Here is a 27,320-nt window from a genome sequence, read left to right on the forward strand (position 1 = left end):
TTTTAATCAATAAACCCTTAAAATGAGTCTTAAAATTTCATGGGTGACAGCAACTCTCCAACAAATAATGGATTGAAGACTTGGGAAACATGAGTTGCATGCAGAAAAAGCTGCTGTATCAAGAAATACATAAGGGAATTTCACATGGGAGATAATAAATATTTTCTTCTTTTGGTAGGTCCAATCTTTTTCTATTTTCATCTTCTCATTTGCAATCTGACTTACCTGTTTCTTTCAAAAAAAACTTAACATTTTATGTTGCTTAAATTTCACCCAAGAATACTCAGTGATTACTGCAGTTATTATAACATACAGAATTAGTGATTTCCCAACCCTGTTCTCTTCATTAATCCAAATTTACTGAAGTATTAAATGATATGAAAGGATGCATTAAGATTTTTACTACCACATTTCATCAATTTTAAGAAACATTCTTTCATATGATAACATCTCTGAATTTGGGAAGTATCTTACAATTGATGTATCTTAGCCTTGAGTTGTGGTTTAACTGGCAACATTTTTCCTAACTAGTGCATAAAATATTGTTGTCTCACAATCAATGCTGTCTTAGGGTAATATTAGGAGCTATAGTTCAAATCTTCAATTTCAAGCAACAATTTCCTTGTCCTCCCAGCCACTCTCCCAACATAAAATACATAACTGAAATGTTAGGAAAAACTATCCAAACACAGTTCAATTTTATATAAAATATTTAATTTTTAAAACACAGGCTATTCATGTCACATAAATATCTTCAATTTTAGGTTAGCTGCTACGGTCAGCAGAATTATCAAGTGTGACTATTAAGAATAACTTAGATACTGTCACGTATAGGAAAGTCTAAAGCTCTAAGACTCACCATATTAAAATTCCAGATACTTGAATACTGTAGCTATTTTGCTAAATTTCAAAATATTTCTTCACTTCCTGCAATGTAGTTTTATTATAAGTTGTTAGTATTCAATATTCAAATAAAAGCAAAATAATTTTTCTTCATTTCTTTCTCCCCAACAACAAAAAAATTCCATCAAAAGACATCAACTCATTTTATAGCAGTAAAATGGTGAATTATTCACTTTAAACTATTCTTACTGTTACCAAACTATAATGCTTCCCATGTACTGTTTTGAAACGAAGGTTCACAAGTCAGATAGAGGGCACAGGATTAAAAGACTGACTTTAGAACTGGAGCCATTTCCATTTGATAACAGTTGTTCCAATTTAAGATTCCAATAAAAAAATAAGTTACCAGGAGAACAGTTAAAACAAAACGGTGAGTTGGCACAGCTCTCCTTTCCAGAGTCTGTTTTGCCATTTAGTGCTAATGGCAACACTGGTTATTTACCTTTGGTTCCTTTCTAGGATTATTATAATGGTATGTGTGTTTGAATGCACACAAAAAGTTAGTTAAACTTGACACCATTACAGTTGAAATAAGGGTTATCCATCATTCTAAAATGAACTAAAATAAAGTTACTCTAGGTGTGGCAGAAGAAGTTGTAGTAAACCTCGCAGTTTCTAGTTAACGAGTAAAATGAACAGTTAACTTTGTCTTAAAATGGCAACTGTATAACTTAAAATATGGTGTTCGCCATCCCTCCCCCCATGAACTTTAACAGAATTATGCCAATTCTGTTATTAAGCCTTGCTTCTATGCTACTGCCCTCCAATTATGCATGGCAAAAGGAAACAGGGACAATGTGGCAGCCTGAAAGAAAACGGTACTCTACAATTCTCATTTAGCTATTATTTTCAACCGTTTAAATGACACAACTTTTCAGAACTTTTTCTCAGAAGTAACAAAAGGTGCTGTTGGGAGTTGGACTCCCTTTCTTTGCTCTCACTCCCCTATCAGGAGAAGGTGGTAGTGGAAGGTAACACAGCCCAAAGAAAAGGAGAAAGTGTGATAGGCAGAGGGAATGGACCTAACAGGAACGGAGCAAGCAGCCCCTAGACACTGGAGAGCTCCCTGCCTCTTCAATACAATGCATTGATTCCCTTTAGAAGACAAATGGGTGTAAAGGTTAACTACTTTCTCAGACCTTAAGCTTACCTGTTAAGGCACTTACTTACCCTCCCCACCCCACCCATATTTTTCATATAAAACCCACTATTTCATTTGAATGCATTTTGCTAGGCTATGATAATCTGCAAAATAAAACAAAAATAACGTTGACCATTTTTTTTTTATAAAACTGTTGCATCAAGAGAAAGGTTGTGTTTTATTTTCTGAAATGAGCACAAAGTACACCTTTCACAATAACACTGAAAGCAGGTGCAAAGACTGACAGTGACCTTTGACTAAAGGTAGCTTTGTAAAAAGAAAAATACCAAATAAATCAGTGCCCTTTCTGATTGTTGTAAAACTGGAGGGGGGAGGGGTTGGTTGTTTGTTACATAAAAGTTGGTCCAAACTTACAAAAAAGCACAAATGTGCATAGTTCAGAAGATCTGCAAGAGGGCCATAAAAGACTTTTATGTCCCTAAGATTAGCATCCACTTAAAACTGCAAGAATACAAAATAAAATTGTTAACTAGAATTTGTGAAGATGTACAATCAATAGATCTAGTTTTTTAGAACAGCATGAATTTAAGCAAAGGTGTTTTTTTTGTCTTTTTTTTTTTAAACTATTGTATGCAAGACCCTTTTCCACATAAAAATAAAGCTGTTGTTGAATTAATATTATTCAAGTCTCTTGGATCGCTGCCTTAAACTGCAGCTAGAAAAGTCTTTCCAGATAAAAACGATGTGCCTGAGGAAAAACAGATACTCAGTATGGTAACCCTCTGCCTCGACCTCTGCCAGTTGATGTGCTAATGTGTCCCCTGTATCCTTGTGAATACCCAGGTCCTTGGGCAGGAGAAGTCCAGGTCTGTCCATGCATGAGGCCAGGGCCACCTGGGTTTTCCTGTAAGTTACCACCATAGTTATAGTTGTGCATCTTTGCTGGCAAAGGATGAGTACTCTCTGGCCCTGTGGAAGGGTCACTGCTGTTTGCCAGGACTGCAATGGGGCCATGGCTATATTCAAATCTATGGTCCTTGTCTCCACTAAACAACATGGGACCTGTATTGAGGTAAATGTCTCCATATCCAGCTACTGAACTGGGAAATGACTCGGAAAAGGCAGAAGGCTGAGGTGGGCCACCAGAATGAGATGAAGTAGTACTGTAGTTATCCAAGGACTGAATATCTGAGTTTCCAATGAAGCTACGTCGTTCCAGTGGTGGAGCAGAGGCGCCTCCGAGACCATCACTGCTAACGTAAGGAGCAGAAGAGAAAGAAGAGGACCCAAAGTTGTCCTTGTAGTCTGAAGGGGGGACATAAGTGTCTCCTGCTTGGTAGTCAATACCACCTTCTCTTTTGGGATCATCCTGGGGCTGATGCTGAGCAAGGAGCTGTAACAGGGCTGCTTTCACTCCGGCATGAGGGTCAGTTAACGAAGAACTAGTGGTGGGTACGTGCTGGTTTTCTGTCCGATAATCTAGATCTTCTTCAGTGACTGGTGGTGGTTCAGGTGGTTCAGGAGGTCGCTGATCAGGAGGCAGAATACGAGGCCGATCTGGTTCTGGCGTGAGCTCCAATATCCTCAAGTCTTGGTGCTGGATGAGGTCATCTTGCCCTAAGTGAAACAAGGCAAAAAAAGAGAGTCAAAAGTTACCATGGAAAACAAAAACTTCAAAATAGTTAATGTTTTCTAAAGAGCATTAGAAGTTATATCTCTGGCAAACACACACACACACACACACACACACACACACACACAAAACAAACAAACAAAAAAACCCAACCAAGCAAACAAACAAAAACAACCCAAAAGTCAAATGAAAAAGAAAAAGGTATATACAAGTATTAAAATATCGCCTGCTACCATTTGAGTCTATGGTGACAGAAAAATTTTGTCGTATTTGACTTTTCAAAGGCATCTCACATGTACCTATTTACTGCCTGAAGAACAAAAGCTACTGTATACATAAGGTTTCTGCCTTGGTCAATCATCCTGCTGTAACTGGAGTGAAAGATTATTTCTTAACCATAGGTTCACGTGAGAAACGTTGATAGCATTCATAATGAGTTCTATCACCCACAGATAATTCGTTAAAGAATCAACTCCTAGGAGTACACAGACTAAGAAATCAACCTATAACCAGTGACCTGAGAATTTTCAGGACATCTCCTAGCAAAGCTACTAAACACTACGCATTATAGCTAATCATCAACAGCAAGAAAACAGTGTGAATGCAGCCGTGTTAGTGGTCTGCTATCTGTACACTCACCTGACACCGGAGTGCTAGGTTCTGGAGGCGGCCTGAGTTGTAATGACGCTTCATGTCCCGATCCATTTTCCCTCTCTTCCAGTAGCACGTCTTTCTGCTTTGACTGCTGAGCCTTTATTAACTGAGTCAACAGAACCGCAAACGCGCTCTGCACAGCAGCCTGGGCAGCGTCAGTCTCCACTTTAGGCTGGACGTTCTGGGAAGAAGGCTGAATTCCTCCCAGCGGTTTCGAAGACTCCTGTTGTGGTGTTGATGGATCTGTCTGTTTTTCACCTGTTGCCAAAATTCCAGCAGGAAGGTTTATTTTATTTAGCTGCTGTTGAGTCTCAGAGTTTACCTTAATGTTCAACACTGGGACAAAATCAGCCACACTAACACTTGTTTTAGATTGTAGTAGGTTTAGTAGGATTGCCAATTCACTGTGGTTTAACTGCTGTCCAGGGCCTGTTTTTACTAAAGACAAAATGTGTATTAATTAGAATTGCCATGATTCACAGCTCTCCCCACCCCACAGAATGGCTCTCTATTACCCTATTAAAATGTACATTCGGGGCTTCCCTGGTGGCGCAGTGGTTGAGAATCTGCCTGTTAATGCAGGGGACACGGGTTCGAGCCCTGGTCTGGGGGGATCCCACATGCCGCGGAGCAACTGGGCCCGTGAGCCACAACTACTGAGCCTGCGCGTCTGGAGCCTGTGACCCGTAACGGGAGGGGCCGCGATAGTGAAAGGCCCGCGCACCGCGATGAAGAGCGGTCCCCGCACCGCGATGAAGAGTGGCCCCCGCTTGCCGCAACTAGAGAAAGCCCTCGCACGAACCGAAGACCCAACACAGCCAAAAATAAATAATAAATAAATAAATAAAATAGCTATAAAAAAAAAAAAAAAGTACATTCGTGGGACAGTGTTTGAGAAATACTGTGAAAAGGGAATCTCTTTCTAGTTCAATTTCATGTACATTTAAGATGTAACGGCACATAAATTAAAACAAAAAAGAAAAAGAACTGCAGTCCCTTTTGAATAAATTATCTTTAAGGGTAAATACTTCGAAAGGAAAACCAAGACCACCATTAGAACCCCATACTATAGACATGACCAGGAAACAGCACCTGAGAACGGGCACTGGATGATGATGAGGATGGCAACGACTACAATTTTAGGTTCCATTCTGAGCATTTTACATCCTTTATTCCTCACAACAACCTTATAAGGCATGCTTTATTATTGGCCCCATTTTTTTAATGAAGAAGAAACTGACATCCAGAGTGACTAAATAACTTGCTCAACAACTAGGCCTGTGAGCCACAACTACTGAGCCTGCGCGTCTGGAGCCTGTGCTCCCAACAAGAGAGGGCGCGATAGTGAGAGGCCCGCGCACCGCGATGAAGAGTGGCCCCCGCTTGCCGCAACTAGAGAAAGCCCTCGCACGGAAACGAAGACCCAACATAGCAATCAATCAATCAATCAATAAAAAAAAAAAAAAGACTCCTCATTTCCTCCTCTTCCCCTTTAAAAAATAAATAAATAAATAAATAAAATAAAATAAAATAACTTGCTCAAGGTCACAAACTCTGTAAGTGGCAGAGTTGAGATTTGAACCCAGGTATTCTGATTCCAAAGTCTGAACTCTTTTTTTTTTTAAATAAATTTATTTATTTTATTTTTTTATTTTTGGCTGTTTGGGGTCTTCGCTGCTGTGCATGGGCTTTCTCTAGTTGTGTGGGCTTCTCACTGCAGTGGCTTCTCTTGTTGCGGAGCATGGGCTCTAGGTGCGCAGGCTACGGTAGCTGTGGCTCGCGGGCTCTAGGGCGCAGGCTCAGTAGTTGTGGTGCACGGGCTTAGGTGCTCCACAGCATGTGGGATCTTCCCAGACCAGGGATTGAACCCTTGTCCCCTGCATTGGCAGGCGGATTCTTAACCACTGCGTCACCAGGGAAGTCCCCAGAGTCTGAACTCTTAACCACTCCCTGTACTGCTTATACAAAATAACACTTATTTTCTAAAAACCTAACCTTATCTTTGCAGTAAATTCAAACTGGGATTTTGTAGACTGTCTGATATAATGTCTTTCATTCAAACTGCTTTTTTTTTAAGTTAAGCACTCTTGGTAAATTAGGAACTCCTACAGAAGCATGCTTATCATGTACATATAAGTTGGCATTAATTCATGACCACTAAAACAGTTGTTTTTCTTTTTCTAATATTCAGTTTAGACTTGTTTAGACAGTTTAGACTCAGTTTAGACAGTTTAGATGGTTTACATACGTTCTTGTGCAAGTTTATCTGAGTCATAGGTAACAACAAGGCTCAAATGTACGTAATACTATAATATATATGCTAAGTGATAATACAGACACTGATAAGCAATTTCCATAACCACAGATGACAGACTAATAGTACTCCAAGATGAAAAAGTGATGATTAATGCTTTTTTAATATATTCTCTCTTTATATATTTTGAGATACTTTTTATTACTTCTTAACATTTTTAGAATAATTCAAAACAAACTCTTGCAAGTTCTTCTTGTGATCCGCAGGTATTAATAAGGACCCATGCTTGTTTGCTACACCCCAAGTGCCAGTTTTCCTCATTTTCCCTTTCATTTCTCTATTAACAGAGGTAGTCTCCATGTGAGCTCAGAGAAGTACACTTTAACTGTGGTGTCTCATCTACACAGAAGGGGCATTTTTATTTCATGGCACTTATTGATGATGTAGAAAATGGAGCAAAGAGGATTCATTCCTATTTCAAAAAACTAGAACCCTCACTTCTTTATAGTGACAGTTTGAAAAGAGAAGGGAAGGAGGGAAGGAGGGAGGGAGGGATAAAATGAAATTCTAAAATTAACAGAGTTGTAAATATGCAAAGCTAAGAAACAATAACAAAATGAGCCCAGAATTCATTTTTTATCAGCTAAAATAGAGTGAAATAACTACCTCTATTCCACTAGGCTTCCTAGTGGAATAAGGACATCAGTTCCATGAAGAGAAGCAGAAATAAACACCTGGTAGTCTTATTAAGGAATATGACAACTGTTGCCTAGGACAAGTGACCACCATCCAAATTTCCTGTTACAACCATCTCAAATCCTTTTTCAGTAGTAGATGGTATATAAAACAGGTGACATAAACACAAACCAAGAAAACTTCTTGTTGCTTCTGTCTTTCTCCAAATTTTACATATTTTTACCATGAAGAGAATACTGAACTTGATATAGACAGCCCTCACTTTGTACAACAAATAAATGTGTTTTCTCCTAAGCTATATATACATCAAATATTTTCATGTACAAGGGGAATTCACTATTTCAAGAAACTCTGAAGAATACTTCTGAACAACAAATAACAATTAATTTTGGTTTTTAAAGTAACATGTATTAGCACTTTAACGTAGTCTGACCAAGGTCAAGTCTAAGCTTGTAGACTACATGGGAAAGCATTAAGGTAATCTTTCTCAAGCTTTCTCAGCTAATCTACTCTATATTTATATTTAACCACCAAAAGTTCAATCTGATCCATAGATCTGTTTTAATCAACTAACTGATCAGTCAATACTTACTCATCTCTTAATAAGTGCTGGGCTATTTTTCATGTTTAATAAAACACCACCTCCACACATACATGTATTTATTTCTTATCATCTCTGTCTTCATAAAAAAATTAAAGCTGAATGCTTTCTGGATTCTTGAGGCAAAATGAGGGAGTGGATTCAATTTTTTTGAAAGTCGTTAACTAAATGAGAGAATGAATTTAACAGCACTTCTGACAACATTGAAGAGGTTGGTTCCTCGTGAAGAAGCTTACGCTTATAACAGATTGAGTCAGACGAAGAAATTTAACTTTCCCCAAATACCTTCTTTATCATACTTCAAGTCACTTTTGGCACAATATCAGATTCCAGTCTGAGATTCTATAATATATTGGGAAATATATTAAAAGTGACCTGAGGACATTACAAACAGTATGAAAGAGCTTCTACCCTGATTCCTGGCTGTTTTATCTTTCTTCTTACTCCTGAAAAGCATCCACATACATTGAACGCTGAGCCTCACAGAATAGTGTCAGTAAAAGACTTACTGACTCTTGCACTAGGGAAAAAAAGAAGACAGAGAAACCTGACCCATCACTAATCATATGTAATTTGATGCCTTCTTTATAAATTAATCTTACCTTGAGATTGCTTAATATTGTGGTGCCAGTAGCAGTGAAACATCTGTACTGGCACAATCAAATAACAAGGAAATGTTGATTCAGTGTTCAACTTTTAGCCACAAGTGCTTTAACACTACAGCAATATAATTAACGCCAGCCACAAAACAATGTGAAGAAAATCAACCCATGGAAGTATTACTGACCAGGTGCTACATTCGAGTTGCCCTGAGATTTCAGTTGTGAAGACGGCAGCACACCCTGAGGCGTGTTAGTTCTGCTGTCATCCATGCCCAGAGACAAGTCCTTTCTGGGGGCTTTAATTGTGGAAACATCATCAGTCATGCCCATCTGCTTCTGTCTTCTTCGCTTTTTACTCCATAACTCATGACAATCTTGCCATAAAGGAAGGCTGGAAAAAAAAGTATTAAACTGTTTGTCAATGGCATTTCTTAACAACAACAACAACAAAATGATAGTATTTACTACATAGCCCCAAAGCTGCCACCCCCGCTCTCCCGCAAGCTATTCTTGAAGATTTCACACAAAGGCTTTGTAAACTCCTCCAACACAAATCACCCTTAATGTCCCCCTCCTTCAGGGCTTCACCTATACAGACAAACTATTTTTCTGTGGCTTCTGGATAATCAATGAATAATAACTTATTAAAACTATGAATGAAGAATATATGTTCACAAAAATAGGTTACTATTATCCTTGGTGCAATCTTTTAAAGCCAATTCTTATCATAGTACAACATACATTGAATAGGACATGGAAAAAAAAAGGTGAAAAATATGCCACTTGCAGAAACTAGACACAGAATTAAAAAGTAGCAAAGGCTAGGACATAAATTTGCGAAAAACCTTCTAGTACAAGCTTTTTACTTTTTGAGACCCTCTTATTTGCTTCTATAATCAAATGCTCTAGAATTAATCTGATGCTACAGAGGAGTTTCAAAAACAGACTGTAATCCAGGGACATCAGTCATCGAGAGTTCTGAATAACTAGCAACTATCAGAGTTATCCATAATTCGGAAACAATTCTACCTCGTGTAATTTCACAAAATTGAAACACTGCAAAATAACTTCTGTTTAAAGAAAGACAAATATTTGATTTATAAATATTTTCTTCTTACCCTAATAAAAAAAATCCAGTGGGAAGTTACTATGATATCTATTTTAAAGATAAGAAAATTGAGGCTTGGAAAGGTTAATAAACTTGCCCAGAATATCTATAAATTCCCTTAAGCAGCCCCAACCTGGTCTTCAACCTGGATACGTTTACCTCTAGGGATACATGAAGACTTTCTGAGGGAGTATACCTGGAATGGTTCTAAAAGAAATTCCATATCCATATGTCCTCTTTCCTAAAATTGATCTTTGAGAAGGGCCTGCATGTTCAGAAAGTTCTTTCACACGTCTTCTTTCACAATTAGTCTTATCTCATGTTATAAAATAAAGGCATATGCAACAATATGGTCAAATCTTAGCAATATAATATAATATTAAGTGAAAAAAAAAAGTCATTCCCAACAGATTACAAACAGCATGACACTCTTTCATAAAATTAAAAGCAACTAAAATTGTAAAATGTAACTTTTTATGAGTACATATAGATGGCAACAAAAAGTATATACAAAAGAAAACAGGGATGATGGTTACCTCAGGTGGAGGAAGGCAAGGGGGATAGGTCGTGGGCGGAGAGGGTATGATATGAGTAAAGTAGGTTATTGTCAAGATTCTAGCTTTTATTTGGTAAGTTCATGGCTGCTTATTAACATCATTTAAAATAACTAATTAAATTAAGTAACTAAAAGAAAAAAAGAGAGCCATGCATGGACTAATGATGAGTGACACAAGGATTATGATTAAACCAAGTCTATGCACCTGAGGTCCAAAAACAAAACAAAGGCATACCTCTCAGCCATCTTACTATGGTGCATTGCCTCAGCGTGTAAAAACCTCCTGGAGTAACAAACAAAGGGACAATTTGAAATATTGATATTGGGAAGCTTTAAGGCATCAAAAACCTGCCAAAGACTTTCCTTTCTCTGTGTGTGTGTGTGTGTGTGTGTGTGTGTGTGTGTGTGTGTGTGTGTGTGTGTGTGTGTATTACAAGATGTGTAACCTTAGCCTCTGTTGGGGTTATTCTGAATTCAGACATACTGCAGTACTGCAGAGTGGGGGGACTAGAGTGATTTCATTTTTTTCCATCCTGATGTTCAAGGAATGCATTGCTCTTGTGGGAGAGTCCCATGAGAATAAAGCAAAGAAATCCACTAAAAAGGGCTTTTGTTCCCTCCCACAATTAAAACGTAAGAGATTCTTTATGGATGATCTCAACAGTAGGAAAGATAAACATTACCCAACAAACAGCTAAACAGGATAGATAGGCTAGTGATGTTGACTATTAGATGTACCAGGAATGTTTCCAGGACAACCAAATTTTTAATGTGTTCTTTTCTAAAGGTTCAAATACCGGCTCAGCCACTTACTTATTGTGTCTCATAGGCAAGTAACTTGACCTCTGTGCCTCAGTTTGCTTATCTTTAAAAGTGGGGTTAACAAGACAATCTACCTTGTGGAGTACAGGTAATATATGTTAACATATGTAAGTGCTTGGACAGTGCCTCTCACATAGTAAGCATTATATTCATGTTTTATCATTCAGCAAGGTAGTTTAAAAGTATTTTTTTATCATATCATATCATGAAATATTTATTCCAATTACGTTGATCATATTTATCTTATGAATTGTTTGATGCTGTTAAGAAAAAATAAAATTACAGACAAGCTGCTGGCCTAATTCACTTCTTAGCAATACATACTCTTTTCATTAAGTACATTAAAAAAGTGTGACAGGACATCTAATAAAATTAATGGAGGGTTTTTTTTTTTATTATCCCCCACTCATTTGCTTATTCCTAAAAAAAACTGATAACGAGTTTAATACACATAGCTATTTCCCAAAGGAATACCAATGCCTTTCTTCATAGCCCTTACCTTCACATTTTATCATTTTAACTACCCATTACATGATAAAATAATAATGAGATGTTATATTGTTTATGTAATTTTTTATTTAAATATCACAATAATTTCAACCTGATTGCTTTAGTGATGTACTTAACAAAGATGTACTATAATTTATTGCTGGTTTACAGAATGTTTACCAAAATGTGTACTAACATATTTATTTTTAATGCAGAAGTGCAGTTGGGTGTGTTCTGATAGAAGTTAAGTGAATTTAGGTGATGTGTTTGACAATATGAACAGAATTTCCTATTATGTGGCAAACATTTTCCATAAATTGAATGGGATACATCTACAGTTCCAAGATTTTGACAAAAGCATATATTTTTAAAATGTAATAAGAAACACAATTTAGCAAATGGATTGCTTAAGTAGCACTGAAATTACATGTTGACTTCCTAACCTCTTCTAAGTATACCGGATTAAGAAAATGCGACTAAAAGAAAAAGCAACAAGTATAAGAAGAAGTCATGTAATAAATATTGGTAAATCCTCTTCGGTTTATTTTCTTAAAATTTGAAAAAAAATAAATGATTAATGACTGGATAAGAAATCTTTTGGCAAGTCATGTGGTTTCCAATTCTTTACTGTCAAGAAAATTAGAGAAAGAATCTTAAGTTGACATCTGAAAGGTCATTAAAATAATTTTTGATGACAGAGCACTGTGATTTTTCGGACATAATGTAGAAGTTCAAAGAACTCAGTGATTTAACTATGACAAAACTCCATCCAGTCTCAAATGCTTATTTAAAAGAGCACTTAAAAAATTTTTAAATTACAATTAATGTGGAACTATATCTCACTCTAGAATAAGTAATATTAATTAATAGATATGCAAATTACTTGAGGAAAAAAAATCTCAGCACAATTTCATTAAGGTTGCATCTCCAACAAAATTTACTAATTTTTTCTTTTTTTTTAACTGAAATACGCACTACTAATACATGCAATAATTTAATCAAGAAAAAAAGAGCTTTGTAGTCAGAGGAAATTTTTAAATTAAATTTCCATTTATATACATGTATTTGTTTTAAAGAAGTACTATAGGGTAATCAATAAAATACTTTCAAGCATAAATATATGCTACATTAAAAACGTGCAGAAGCAATGTAAGTTCACACACATACACACACACACACACACACAAACCCAACAATGTCCTATTGTTGAACAGTTTGTTCATACATTTTCTGAGTGAATGTTGATGAATATCAAATGCTAAGATATTTTGATTCCACTAAATACATTTACAAGATGATGTAACTGCTCTATTTTAAAGTGTCTACACTTATACACTGAAATTATACCTTTTGCAACTATTTGAACCCTTGATTTTAAAAATTTAGATGTCTATTTAAAATGTGTTCAGTACAGTTTTACCAGAATTCTTTCATGTGGACCACTTAAACCAAGATATCAATTTAGTACTACCAATAATGGGAGAAAAATGACATTACATTCCTCTTGATGTGATACAGCAGGAAGCACATTTCACTACCCTAGGTAGCATTCTTGCCAAAAAAACAAAAAAACACTAATTACTAATGATGAGGAAGTAGTTAAAGCCAGACTGTAGAATGCTTTACAAAACAGCTAGCTCTTCAAAATGTCAGTGTTGTAAGAAGTCTTCCCCAGAGACTGAAGAGACATAACAACTAAATGAAATGTGTGAGCTTGGAATAAATTCTTCATCCGAAAAAACCAAAACCAAAACCAAGACAAAACAAACAGAAAAACAGACTACAAAGGAAACTATTGTGCCAACTAGAGAAATCTGAATATAAACTATTAGCTGACACAATGTTAAATTTCTTATGCTTTATGATGATATTGTAGTTATACAGAATAAAGTCCCAGTTCTTATAGATAACATGGTGAATTATTTATAAGTGAAATATCATTCCCACAATATAATATGCAAATAGTTCAGGAAAAAAAGATATGGAGTGATAACTATAATTTGGACACATTTAAGTGTTGAATCTAGATGAAGAGTATATGACTGCTCATTGTAATATTCTTCCTATTTTTCTGTATAGAGTTGAAATTTTTCCAAATCAAAAGTTTAAAAAAATTCTTTAAAGGGGTACTAAAGCCAAAGTTTCAAGACTGCTGATATATACTGATAAGCAAAAAAATCCATGAAACAATTCAACAGTGAATGATTCAGGTCCCTCAACATATCAGATAATAGATCCTTTTTGCCTTCCAAATCATCCCACAAAGGCTATTCAACATACAATTCAGTAAAAACTAAAGCCAAATATGATGGTCTCATAGAACTATAATAAGACCAATCTAACTAATTAAGTGGAAGAGCCAGGATTTGAACTCCAAATCCCACGTCTGTTCCTTCACAAGATGCTAATTGTTACTACATGGACACATTTTATTATTATAGGGACAGGCTTGTTTTTGTGACACTCATCATCATTTTTAAAATCACTAAGAAAATCTCTACAAACTTTCTAGAACCTATGAAGGAGAACCAAATGGACTGCTCTGTCCCCTTCCCCAAATCAATCCTAGAGAAATTACAGGAGCCACAAGGGAGTGAAGGTTCAAGAACCCAGCCATTCTGACGCCCAGACTCTGTGCATTCCCTGCCTCCCGACACCCACGCCCCGCCATCAGACAGTAGACTGATTCCATACAGGCTTTTGACATGAATATTTTTATTCAATGACAACAATTTCCTACTGTAGAGTCTGCTAAGGAGTATTTCAAAACCTCTTTTTTGTTATAGAACTAACTTGAATTTGAGAGCTGGCTTCACCCTTTACTAGATTTGTATTCTTGGGCAAGTTTCTTAACCTCTCTGAGCCTGCTTCCTTCTCTGTAAAATGGTGATACTACTACTCACCTGTTAAGATTATAAAGATTAATGTAATACATGAGAAATGCTTAGCATAGCACTCAAAATTTTAGCTAAGCAACTAGTGTTGGCAGAAACAGTACTACAATAGCAGCAGCAATAACATTTTTTTAGGGTGGAAATATATTAATAAAATTAACTAGAGGAAGGCCGCTTTTGCTAGTCCTATGGTTAGCTGAACATAAAGCAAGGCTCTGCATTCTAGATGTGCAAATTATGTACACTATTGCTATTCTATTCCTTTTGATTTATTCTTTCTTTTGACTTAACTAATCATGGAATAGCTTCTGATAGCTATATAATGATGTTACTAATATTGTCCAGATTCTGCATATAGTAAAAAGTCACTTACTCCGGTGGAGGCATTTTTGAGGGTTCCACATCCCGCAGGAACTCACACTGAAGAGCCTGCTCTGCAGTGCAGCGCTTACTAGGATCCAAGGCGAGCATGTAATCAAATAAGTCTAGTGCAGCTGCAGGAATACTGGCATGAGAGGATTACAAAAGTCATGCATGTTCTTTGACTCAAGCTTAATGTTTCTTTAGGAGCTTATTTTAAGTATTAGCATTTTATAACATGTTTGTGATACTTCATTCCAGTAAGTTCCAAATATTCCTTTAAAGAAATATTTATTTTTACATAATTTTATAATTATTATTCTAAATAATTTGAAAATTGGCAAACAATAGTATATTTTACTGCTCTATGGGCAATTTGCTGTCTTAACATAAATTAAAAACTTAACGGAATAGTTTCCTACAACAAAGTAAAACACTCAGTTCAAGTATCTTGTAAGCTGTTTCATTAAAATTTTAAATGGTATTATTTAACTTTTCAGGTAAACTCCAAAGCACTGATTTCATAATGATGGCGAAATGGTAATTTGCATGTAGCAAAGGGAACTCAAAATTAAATGACATAGAAGAATTGTGATAGGTCGACCTTAGGTCAACAGAGGCTACAGTGACATTTAGAATTCTCAAGAAATAACTTAAAAAAAAAATCAACGCAATATGGATGTTTAAGCATCCCCTTCTTACAAAACAAATTCTTCTCTTAACTTTCGACGATATTGCTTCTTTGGTTTCATGGTGTTGAAATATGGTAGTTTGATTACATCAGGCCACACTGCAGGACATGGACTTCCACATATACGGCTGAACAACACACAAAAAGAAGTACATCAATATAAACTACACAGAAAAAAATCATACATACAACTGCTATACAAAACATCAACTCATTTTTAAATATACAAATGTTGAAGTCCTGATACAATGTATAATAGTTTCATTAAATATTTTAGTCATCCCAAATCAATTACTTGTTTTAAGAATTCAATTTATTTTCAGTGAGTGCTTCTAACACTCCAAACATTCCAATTCCTAGAAAGAAAACCTTCATATCTGCAAAATCAAATCTTAAAAACACAGGCAACACTCAAAATATGTTGAGCATATTTTGAACCAAAATTTAAAATTTTCATGCCAATAAACTGAGGAACTAGAGTTTAGTGTATGTCTTTCTCTGGTTTTATAGGTACCTAATCATCACCTCTTATGAATATAATGAAGTTTGCAATAATAGCAGAAAAGATTTCCTACACCGAAGAAGCTAACTGAACTGTAGACTGCTGCTGAATTTGATCAACAGAGGACCCTAAAAGTCACATTCCTGAAACACAGAAGTTCTTCAATTTCAGTAGTGCCTCTGATTTCAAGGTATTTAGAAATTTTAACTGCTTTATTCTCTATCTATATCTTGAAATCCCTCATTATTTTTATATTAATTAGTAAGTCCTTGTTATGGTAAACTGAAGAAATGCTATAACAAATAGATAGCTCTAGCTGGTAAACATTTAAAACTAATGATTTGGTAATATGTAGATGAAAAATTGGTTAAATATGCTTCACTTGAATATACTGAATCTCAAGAATAAATGTACATTGTATATAAAATTATCAGCTAGTCTTCACATAGAAAAAGAAAAGGTCCATGCATCACTGACTAAAAGTAAAAATATTCCATATATACATAAATATAAATACATGCACCAATGTACATAAGCAAGTGACAACTAAACTTGCCAGACATCCTTTAGTGGAGCTTAAGAACACTATGTCAGAAACACATTTGCACAAGGCAACCTCTCATTTTTTAAGCTGTGTCACTGAAATTGTATTTTGTTTCAATACATTTTAGGATTTTTTTAAATCCAAGCTTTTTAAAAGGCTTTAAGATCTTACTCTTCGTACATGCCTGTCTCTTCTTCCTTACAATCTCATTCTCACAAGCTCCTGAAAAGGAGCGAAGAAGACCAAGCTCAGGAGCGTGGCTCTCTATGATCTGGTCCCAGACTGGCTTCCTAGTCTCATCTCCCAATTCATCTCTCTCCACAGACCAACCACTCCTCCACGTCTCTGCTCATGTTCCTTCTTCCTAGATTCTACCTAGCTCAATCCTTGTCATTCCTGAAGATGCAGATCAAAAGTAATCTACTCAACAATGTTTTCTGTATCCTCACTGTCCACAATGGTCACTTTTTGCATGCTCCTTGTTTCTTTTGACACTATTTCATCCTGCTTTATATTTTAGTTGTTTACATGTCTTTCTCTTACTAAATTACAGTAAGAGAACCACTCTCTCACTTTTGTATACTACATAATATACCCAAGTAACTAGATGAATATAATCAATCCCTGGCAGACTGATGTGCACCATAACAGAAGTATAAAATATAATGGAATAAAGAAAATGAAGGATACTTTCAACTACAGAAATACAAGAAAACGTACTCAAGTTAGAGAAGAGGTGCAGAATTTTGCCTACAACTCAAAGGATAAGTAAACAATCGACAAGTGGGAAAGGGAATAAGAGAACTATGTTACTGGCAAAGATTAGTGCATAGGCAAAGTCATGGAAGTAGCAAAGTATAAACATTTGTGGGAGGAAGACTAAGGAAATCAGTATAGGTGGAATTTAGGGCTAAGGGAGGTTTAGTTGGAAGCATTAGACAGGGGCCATACAATACAGTTTCAAGAGGCAGTCTGCCTAACTATAATGAAGACAGACTTTGAAAACAAACTTTAGAACTGAATCCTGTCTGTGATACTGGTGAAATTGCACTGCTTAGAATCTGTTGCTCTTTTGTAAAATGGGGATTAATTTTACTTTGGACCTGTGAAATTAAATGAGCTAGCACCTGGCTCATTAATAGCCTTATAATAAAAATCAGTTTCATTACCTCTTAGCTAAAGAGTTTTAATTATTTTATGTGTTCTGGGAAGATAGTTGAATGGGAAAGTTATCTAATTGGTAGCAGCATACAGGGTGAAATAGACATTCTAAGACAAGGAAAAGTTTTAGAAATTAGGGAAGCAGACATGACAGCAATTGATAATTGCATATTGGCAAAATCAGTGCCTGATGGTCAATTAGCTATTCCCAAATCATTTACTGAAGACATTTTGAAATGCATCATATGCTAAATCCCTAAATATCTGAGGTCTGTTTTGAGAATCTATTTTGATTTACTGATTTATCTACTCTGGTGTCAGTATCATATGATACCTTTACATTTTTTATAAGACTTACAGGACAAACCCCTCTATCTATTCATTCCGCTAATCATTCTTTTCAGTATTTCCTTACAGATGAATTGTAGAATCAATACTGTCACACTCCAAAAGTAAGAGAATCCTGTTGGGATTCCACTGCTGCTCTGAATTTATCCATTTAGAAAGGATTGCTATCTTTACAAAGCTTAATATTTCCATTTTTATACTTCCTTTGGTTTTATACAGGCATACCTCATTTTATCGTGCTTTGTAGATTTTTTTTTTTTTTTTTTACAAACTTCAGGTTTGTGGTAACCATGCGTCAGAAAGTCTATTGGTGCCATTTTTCCAACAGCATTTACTCACTTTGTGTCTCTGTGTCACATTCTGGTAATTCTCACAGTATTTCAAACCCTCCATCAGCCAAAAGACTACAACTTGCCAAAGGCTCAAATGATGGTTACTATTTTTAGCAATACAGTATTTTAAAATTAGGGTATACACACATAATGCTATTGCACACCTAATAGACTACAGTATAGTGTAAACATAACTTTATATGCACTGGGATACCAAAAATTCGTGTGACTCACTTTATTTTGATATTTGCTTTATTGTGGTAGTCTACAACCAAACCTGCAATATCTCCAAGGTATACTTATAAATTTCTTCAATTAGATCTTTTATTTTTCCTTTTATGGGTTTTACTTTTTTGCTTTTTGAATGTGTTCCTATCCCTATTACATTTCCTAAGCAATAACTAGAAGAGTTTTGTTATAGGAAATGGCTGAAATTTGACATAAAAAATTTAGATCGCCATCTGAGATCCTATGGTTCCTAACACAGTTTTCTTTTAACAGTTGTTTCTTTGAGGCTTTCCAGGTTTATTATCATCACCTATAATCAAAATTCATCTATATTTTTTCAGACATGTATTCCTCTTTATCATCATGGTATGCTACATTATGTGGCAATTTCCAAACAATGTTAAAATGCTAATCATGCCACACAATGTTAGGTAATTTTGTTTGGTTTCTTATTTTAATGGGAGTACTTTCATTGTTTACCACTGGGAAAGATGATAACTTTTAGTTTGAGAAACACAACACACAGTAAAGATATTCACAGACACATACAAATTCACATATACCTCCTGCTTAGAAAGCATTGATTTATTCCTTTTGACTATGGGTTTTATTTTTGTGGCTTTTAAATTTTAAAAGGATACTTCTTTAGTTCTATCAGTTTGATTTTTAGAAACTCTATTATAATCATCACCTGCATTTTCTTCCCTGAGTTACTAATGTCATGAATTATATTTATGACATTAGTAAGAGATTAAGAGATTTTCCAATTAAGAGATTTTTGAATATTTAGTCATCCATACATTCAAAAGAGGAATACCACTTGGGCCTAATCAAAGTACTGTTATTTTAGTGTAATGCTGTATTCTACTTTTTAGTTGGTATACATCAGCAGTTTGCAAAAATGGGGTCCAAAGACCACTTGGTGTCCCCTAGACCCTTCAGGGGTCTGGAAGGTCAAAGGTATTATTAAGACATTATTTATACTTTTCAATGTGTTGATTTTGCACTGATGGTATTAAGCCAGTAGTGGGTAAAACTACTGGCACCTTAGCATGACTTGAGGCAGTGGCACCAGACTATTAGCAGTAAATACTCTTCACTACCACATAATCTTGGTGGGGAGACAGGGGGACAGTTTCACTTAAGAAGGTACTTGTTGAAGCAGTAAAAATTATTATTATTAAACCCTTACACTTGAGTACGTATCTTTTCAATATTCTTAGCAATGAAATAGAAAATACTCATAAAGCACTTCATTTGCACAACAAAGTGATAGTTATCTTGAGAAGCACTTGTGCAATTATTTGAGTTGCAAGCTGAAGTAGCTGCTTTTTTCATGAACCACCATTTTTACCTGCAAAAACAACTAACAAACTATGGTCATTCATACTTGGGTATTTGCCAGACATTTTCTTAAACAGGAACAAAGTCAGCTTATTACTTCAAGGAAGACAATTGCAGCATTTACTGTCAATTATAAAATTCAAGCTTTCAGGAGAAAATCAGAATACTAGAAGACTTATATCTACACCATGAACTTGACAGCTTCAAAATAAATACCTAAAGGCTTTTCTGATGAGATTAGTGGTCATAACAAATACTATATAATGAAACGTTACACTTTAGAAGATCTGCTCAATTCAGTGATCCAATATTATCAAATGACCAATACATAATGTTATAAAATCATCACAGGTAAAAGATCTATTCAGAGTGTAAGATAAACCAATGGATTTCAATACATTAGAGTACAAAATCTGTGGTTACAGACTGCACATTACGACTAACCTGTAAAAAAAAACTGCCACTTACTGAAGTTTCAAGGAAGAATATGCACAATTATCTGAAAAGACTATTGAAAACAGCATATCACAGATGTTTATGCAGATGTTTAAGACAGACATTAAAAGATTTATAAAAATGTGAAACAGTGCTTTTCATTTCACCAACATTTATTTTAGTTTGGGAAATACAAACTTTTTACAATTAAAATGTTATGTTAATATATTGTTTTAAAATGAATTAATAAATATTTTTACTTCTCAGTTTTAAATTTCAATACATACAATCAACATAAACAAGTTCCTGGGATCTTTCACAATGTTTAAGAGTATAAAGAAGAGACCAAAAAGATTAAGAAGTACAATTCTAAAGAAATTTTTATGCTATTGATTTATGAAGGTATACATGCTTCACTTTTTAAAATATGGGAACTTTCCTTCTTTTCCTATATTCTGGAACAACCAAAGCCTATGCCTTTAAAGTTGTAAAAATTTTACCTGTGTGACCTGAGGCTTTGTGTATGTGTGCGGGGACTTCTTCTCATTCCAAATCTACTTTTAATTTCTTCCATGATTGTTTTTTATTCCATAAGCAATATACATTGTGTGATATAAAGGTTCTTTCACTGGCTGCCAGAACACTTAGAGTTAAAAGTGTTACTCTCATGTAAAAACATTTTTGCTCTCATTCATCCCTTTTTTTGCCCCCACCTATGTTTTTCTCTCTCTTTGCCATTACTTTTACTTCATGCTACTTCTTATCACAAAATTTTTGTTATCTTCCTAAAGTATTTTCTGGAACCAGGTAAAGTACAAATAACTTGACCACTGTAGTGTGAAGCTCTTTAAGACAGATTCTCATTAGGATTACCATCCTTGATCCATTTATATGTATTTGTACAAAGTAGATCCTAGAACTCATCATTCCTGAGGCTTTAGATTGCGGAAACATTCCAGCATTACCGCAAATAAGATGAGAGGAAGAAGTAAATATGTACTAGGAAACACGTTAATTTTTACAATCCTAAGCACGTTGTTTGTCCTGTTTTACTTGTGAAGAAAGAAACTTATAGCATTATGGAACTTACCCTAAGTCACAAGAGCAGGAAGTAGCTGAGCTGGCATTAGAACCCAGGCCTGTAAGATTCCAAAGCCTGCCCCTTTCAATATACTCTGCCACCTCCTTCAAATCAAGGAGACGTGTCTCTTTTACCAGAAACGTCCTTTTTTTTTTCATGTTTTAAAAATAATTAATGCTATAAAATCAAAATTGAAGCATCTTTTTTTGTATTATTATAAATACTTGATATCTTACCAAAACCCAAAGACATTTTGAAACATATAAAGTAGAAAGTAAAACAGTCCCTTCCCTAACCCTCTCACAAATCCATGTTCAGATTAACAATTCCAGACTCTTTTGATGTGTTTGTCTCACCCATGTGGGACCAAACCAAACACAGCCTTCTGTAAAACTGCTCTTTTCACGTGACAGTGTTGCTTTTGCATATCAACATCTCCAGATCTACCATTTCCTTTTTAGTAACTGTACAGTATGCCACTAACTGGATGGCTTGAGCTTTCTTTTTGTTTCCCATACGGTTCCCTAACTGACTTAACACGTCCATAAAATCATCCAAACACGCTCATGCCTCAGGATCATGACTCTGCTGTTCACTCAGCTCTCTGCTCAGATGGTACCTATGGGAGAGATTTTCCCTGGCTCCATGCACAGCGCTGCCTCCTATCGTCTTCTATCCCCTGCACTCATCACCACCTGATGTATTTTATTAATTTGTTTGTTTTCTCTGTCTCCCCCAACAAGAAAGCAGAAAAAGGTGTGTGCCAGTTACTAGGCACTGGGGATACAATTCCCAACCTCCACTGTATCCTCAGTACTGGTTAAGTGGTACAAAACCAGCAATCAATAAATACTATTCAATGAACTCCCTGATTTGAAATGTCTACTGTATTATATTCTCAGGTCCATATGAACTTTCTTTACTTCTGAATTTCCCATATAATTCCACTAATTCATCTGTGTATCTTGTGCCAGTACAAAATGGTTTTAGTTACTAAAATTTTGATTTAACCTATGATATGCCAAATTGTCCTTCTTTTTTAAGAATTTTCCTAGCTATTTTCAGGTTCATGCCTCCAGATAAACATTAAAATCAACTGTTGTTTTAAAAAAGTCTTTTGAAATTCTCATTAGGACTATAATGACTAATATACGATGAACTGCCATCTTAAAAAAAAAAAAGGGGCGCAGGCAGAACCCAGGGCACGCAGATCCAATAGTGCCTGGTTCAGGTTCTTCTCCCTAAGAATGGTGGCTTCCACAGCGTCCTGGGTTTTACACCCCACTCATCTTGAGAAGGATTCCACACATCCTGGAGGAGGGCACGGCCACAGCACTGGTTTTGCATTTTCAAGAGTCGCTGGGCGCCCTCACACTTCTCCTTGGCCAACTGGCGAAAAAAGTGGCTCACACCGTCCAGAGTCACATTGCTGCTGCCGAAATAGAAGCCCAGAGAGAGCCGTGTGGCTGACAGGGTCTCGGTGCTCCGGCCAGGTGTCAGGCCTGTGCCTCTGAGGTGGGAGAGCTGAGTTCAGGACACTGGTCCACCAGAGACCTCCCGGCTCCACATAATATCAAACGGCAAAAGCTCTCCCAGAGATCTCCATCTCAACGTTAAGACCCAGCTCCACTCAACGACCAGCAAGCTACAGTGCTGGACACCCTATGCCAAACAATTAGCAGGATAGGAACACATCCCCACCCATTAGCAGAGAGGCTGCCTAAAATCATAATAAGGTCACAGACACCCCAAAACACACCACGGGACGTGGTCCTGCCCACCAGAAAGACAAGATCCAGCCTCATCCACCAGAACACAGGCACTAGTCCCCTCCACCAGGAAGCCTACACAACCCACTGAACCAACCTTAGCCACTGGGGGCAGACACCAAAAACAACGGACACTACGAACCTGCAGCCTGTGAAAAGGAGACCCCAAACACAGTAAGTTAAGCAAAATGAGAAGACAGAGAAACACACAGCAGATAAAGGAGAAGGTAAAAACCCACCAAACCAAACAAATGAAGAGGAAATAGGCAGTCTACCCGAAAAAGAATTCAGAGTAATGATAGTAAAGATGATCCAAAATCTTGGAAATAGAATGGAGAAAATAGAAGAAACGTTTAACAAGGACCTAGAAGAACTAAAGAGCAAACAAGCAATGATGAACAGCATAATAAATGAAATTAAAAATTCTCTAGAAGGCATCAGTAGCAGAATAACTGAGGCAGAAGAACGGATAAGTGACCTGGAAGATAAAATAGTGGCAATAACTACCGCAGAGCAGAATAAAGAAAAAAGAATGAAAAGAATTGAGGACAGTCTCAGAGACCTCTGGGACAATGTTAAACGCACCAACATTCGAATTATAGGGGGTCCCAGAAGAAGAAGAGAAAAAGAAAGGGACTGAGAAAATATTTAAAGAGATGATAGTTGAAAACTTCCCTAATATGGGAAAGGAAATAGTTAATCAAGTCCAGGAAGCACAGAGAGTCCCACACAGGATAAATCTAAGGAGAAACACACCAAGACACATATTAATCAAACTATCAAAAATTAAATACAAAGAAAAAATATTAAAAGCAGCAAGGGAAAAACAACAAATAACATACAAGGGAATCCCCAGAAGGTTAACAGCTGATCTTTCAACAGAAACTCTGCAAGCCACAAGGGAGTGGCAGGACATATTTAAAGTGATGAAGGAGAAAAACCTACAACCAAGATTACTCTACCCAGCAAGGATCTCATTCACATTTGACGGAGAAATTAAAACCTTTACAGACAAGCAAAAGCTAAGAGAATTCAGCACCACCAAACCAGCTTTACAACAAATGCTGAAGCAACTTCTCTAGGGAGGAAACACAAGAGAAGGAAAAGACCTACAATAACAAACCCAAAACAATTAAAAAAATGGTAATAGAAAGATACATTATCAATAATTACCTTAAATGTAAATGGATTAAACGCTCCCACCAACAGACACAGACTGGCTGAATGGATGCAAAAAAAAAGACCCATATATATATACTGTCTACAAGAGATCCACTTCAGACCTAGGGACACATACAGACTGAAAGTGAGGGGATGGAAAAAGATATTGCATGCAAATGGAAATCAAGAGAAAGCTGGAGTAGCAATTCTCATATCAGACAAAATAGACTTTAAAACAAAGACTATTACAAGAGACAAAGAAGGACACTGCATAATGATCACGGGATCAATCCAAGAAGAAGATATAGCAACTGTAAATATTTATGCACCCAACACAGGAGGACCTCAATACATAAGGCAAATACTAACAGCCATAAAAGGGGAAATCGACAGTAACACAATCATAGTAAGGGACTTTAACACTCCACTTTCACCAATGGACAGATCATCCAAAATGAAAATAAATAAGGAAACACAAACTTTAAATGATACATTAAACAAGATGGACTTAATTGATATTTATAGGACATTCCATCCAAAAACAACAGAATACACATTCTTCTCAAGTGCTCATGGAACATTCTCCAGGATAGATCATATCTTGGGTCACAAATCAAGCCTTGGTAAATTTAAGAAAATTGAAATCGTATCAAGTATCTTTTCTGACCATGCTATGAGACTATATATCAATTACAGGAAAAAATCTGTAAAATATACAAACACATGGAGGCTGAACAATACACTAGTTAATAACCAAGAGATCACTGAAGAAATCAAAGAGGAAATCAAAAAATACCTAGAAACAAATGACAATGAAAACACAATGACCCAAAACCAATGGGATGCACAGAAAGCAGTTCTAAGAGGGAAGTTTATAGCAATACAATCCTACCTCAAGAAACAAGAAACATCTCAAATAAACAACCTAACCTTACACCTAAAGCAATTAGAGAAAGAAGAACAAAAAAACCCCCAAAGTTAGCAGGAAGAAGGAAATCATAAAGGTCAGAGCAGAAATAAATGAAATAGAAACAAAGAAAACAATAGCAAAGATCAATAAAACTAAAAGCTGGTTCTTTGAGAAGGTAAACAAAATTGATAAACCATTAGCCAGACTCATCAAGAAAAAAAGGGAGAAGACTCAAATCAATAGAATCAGAAATGAAAAAGGAGAAGTAACAACTGACACTGCAGAAATACCAAGGATCATAATAGATTACTACAAGCAACTCTATGCCAATAAAAGGGACAACCTGGAAAAAATGGGCAAATTCTTAGAAATGCACAACCTTCCGAGACTGAACCAGGAAGAAATAGAAAATATGAACAGACCAATCACAAGCACTGAAATTGAAACTGTGATTAAAAATCTTCCAACAAACAAAAGCCCAGGACCAGATGGCTTCACAGGTGAATTCTATCAAACATTTAGAGAAGAGCTAACACCTATCCTTCTCAAACTCTTCCAAAATATAGCAGAGGGAGGAACACTCCCAAACTCATTCTATGAGGCCACCATCACCCTGATACCCAAACCAGACAAAGATGTCACAAAGAAAGAAAACTACAGGCCAATATCACTGATGAACATAGATGCAAAAATCCTCAACAAAATACTAGCAAACAGAATCCAACAGCACATTAAAAGGATCATACACCATGATCAAGTGGGGTTTATCCCAGGGATGCAAGGATTCTTCAATATATGCAAATCAATCAATGTGATACACCACAGTAACAAATTGAAGGAGAAAAACCATATGATCATCTCAATAGATGCAGAGAAAGCTTTTGACAAAATTCAACACCCATTTATGATAAAAGCCCTGCAGAAAGTAGGCATAGAGGGAACTTTCCTCAACATAATAAAGGCCATATATGACAAACCCACAGCCAACATCGTTCTCAATGGTGAACAACTGAAACCATTTCCACTAAGATCAGGAATAAGACAAGGTTGCCCACTCTCACCACTATTATTCAACATAGTTTTGGAAGTTTTAGCCACAGCAATCAGAGAAGAAAAAGAAATAAAAGGTATCCAAATCGGAAATGAAGTAAAACTGTCACTGTTTGCAGATGACATGATAGTATACATAGAGAATCCTAAAGATGCTACCAGAAAACTACTAGAGCTAATCAATGAATTTGGTAAAGTTGCAGGATACAAAATTAATGCACAGAAATCTCTTTCATTCCTATACACTAATGATGAAAAATCTGAAAGAGAAATTAAGGAAACACTCCCATTTACCACTGCAACAAAAAGAATAAAATACCTAGGGATAAACCTACCTAAGGAGACAAAAGACCTGTATGCAGAAAACTATAAGACACTGATGAAAGAAATTAAAGATGATATAAACAGATGGAGAGATATACCATGTTCTTGGATTGGAAGAATCAACATTGTGAAAATGACTATACTACCCAAAGCAATCTACAGATTCAATGCAATACCTATCAAACTACCAATGGCATTTTTCACAGAACTAGAACAAAAAATTTCACAATTTGTATGGAAACACAAAAGACCCCAAATAGCCAAAGCAATCTTGAGAAAGAAAAACGGAGCTGGAGGAATCAGGTTCCCTGACTTCAGACTATACTACAGAGCTACAGTAATCAAGACAGTATGATACTGGCACAAAAGCAGAAATATACATCCACAGAACAGGATAGAAAGCCCAGAGATAAACCCACGCACATAAGGTCACCTTATTTTTGATAAAGGAGGCAAGAATATACAATGGAGAAAAGACAGCCTCTTCAATAAGTGGTGCTGGGAAAACTGGACAGCTACATGTAAAAGAACGAAATTAGAACACTCCCTAACACCATACACAAAAATAAACTCAAAATGGATTAAAGCCCTAAATGTAAGGCCAGACACTATCAAACTCTTAAGAGGAAAACACATAGGCAGAACACTCTATGACATAAATCACAGCAAGATCCTTTTTGACCCACCTCCTAGAGAAAGGGAAATAAAAACAAAAATAAACAAATGGGACCTAATGAAACTTAAAAGCTTTTGCACAGCAAAGGAA

General features: G+C 36.0%; 1 protein-coding gene across 2 annotated transcripts in view; it reads right to left on the reverse strand.

Moving 5' to 3' along the window:
• Window positions 1-516: 516 nt before the first annotated feature.
• CDK13 (cyclin dependent kinase 13) overlaps window positions 517-27,320 on the reverse strand; it is a 114,743-nt gene continuing 87,939 nt past the window's right edge. The window contains exons 10-14 of one of the 2 annotated variants that reach the window (XM_068550346.1): window positions 15,377-15,493; window positions 14,688-14,819; window positions 8,631-8,836; window positions 4,278-4,730; window positions 517-3,622 (exon numbers count right to left, since the gene is read on the reverse strand). In XM_068550346.1, the coding sequence (XP_068406447.1) occupies window positions 2,772-3,622; window positions 4,278-4,730; window positions 8,631-8,836; window positions 14,688-14,819; window positions 15,377-15,493 (1,759 nt within the window). In that variant the 3' untranslated portion in view covers window positions 517-2,771. The remainder of the gene's footprint in view (window positions 3,623-4,277; window positions 4,731-8,630; window positions 8,837-14,687; window positions 14,820-15,376; window positions 15,494-27,320) is intronic. The other variant, XM_068550347.1, reaches the window with a different exon arrangement.

Source organism: Eschrichtius robustus, chromosome 8 (genome assembly GCF_028021215.1).
Source record: "Eschrichtius robustus isolate mEscRob2 chromosome 8, mEscRob2.pri, whole genome shotgun sequence".
Lineage (NCBI taxonomy): Eukaryota > Metazoa > Chordata > Mammalia > Artiodactyla > Eschrichtiidae > Eschrichtius > Eschrichtius robustus.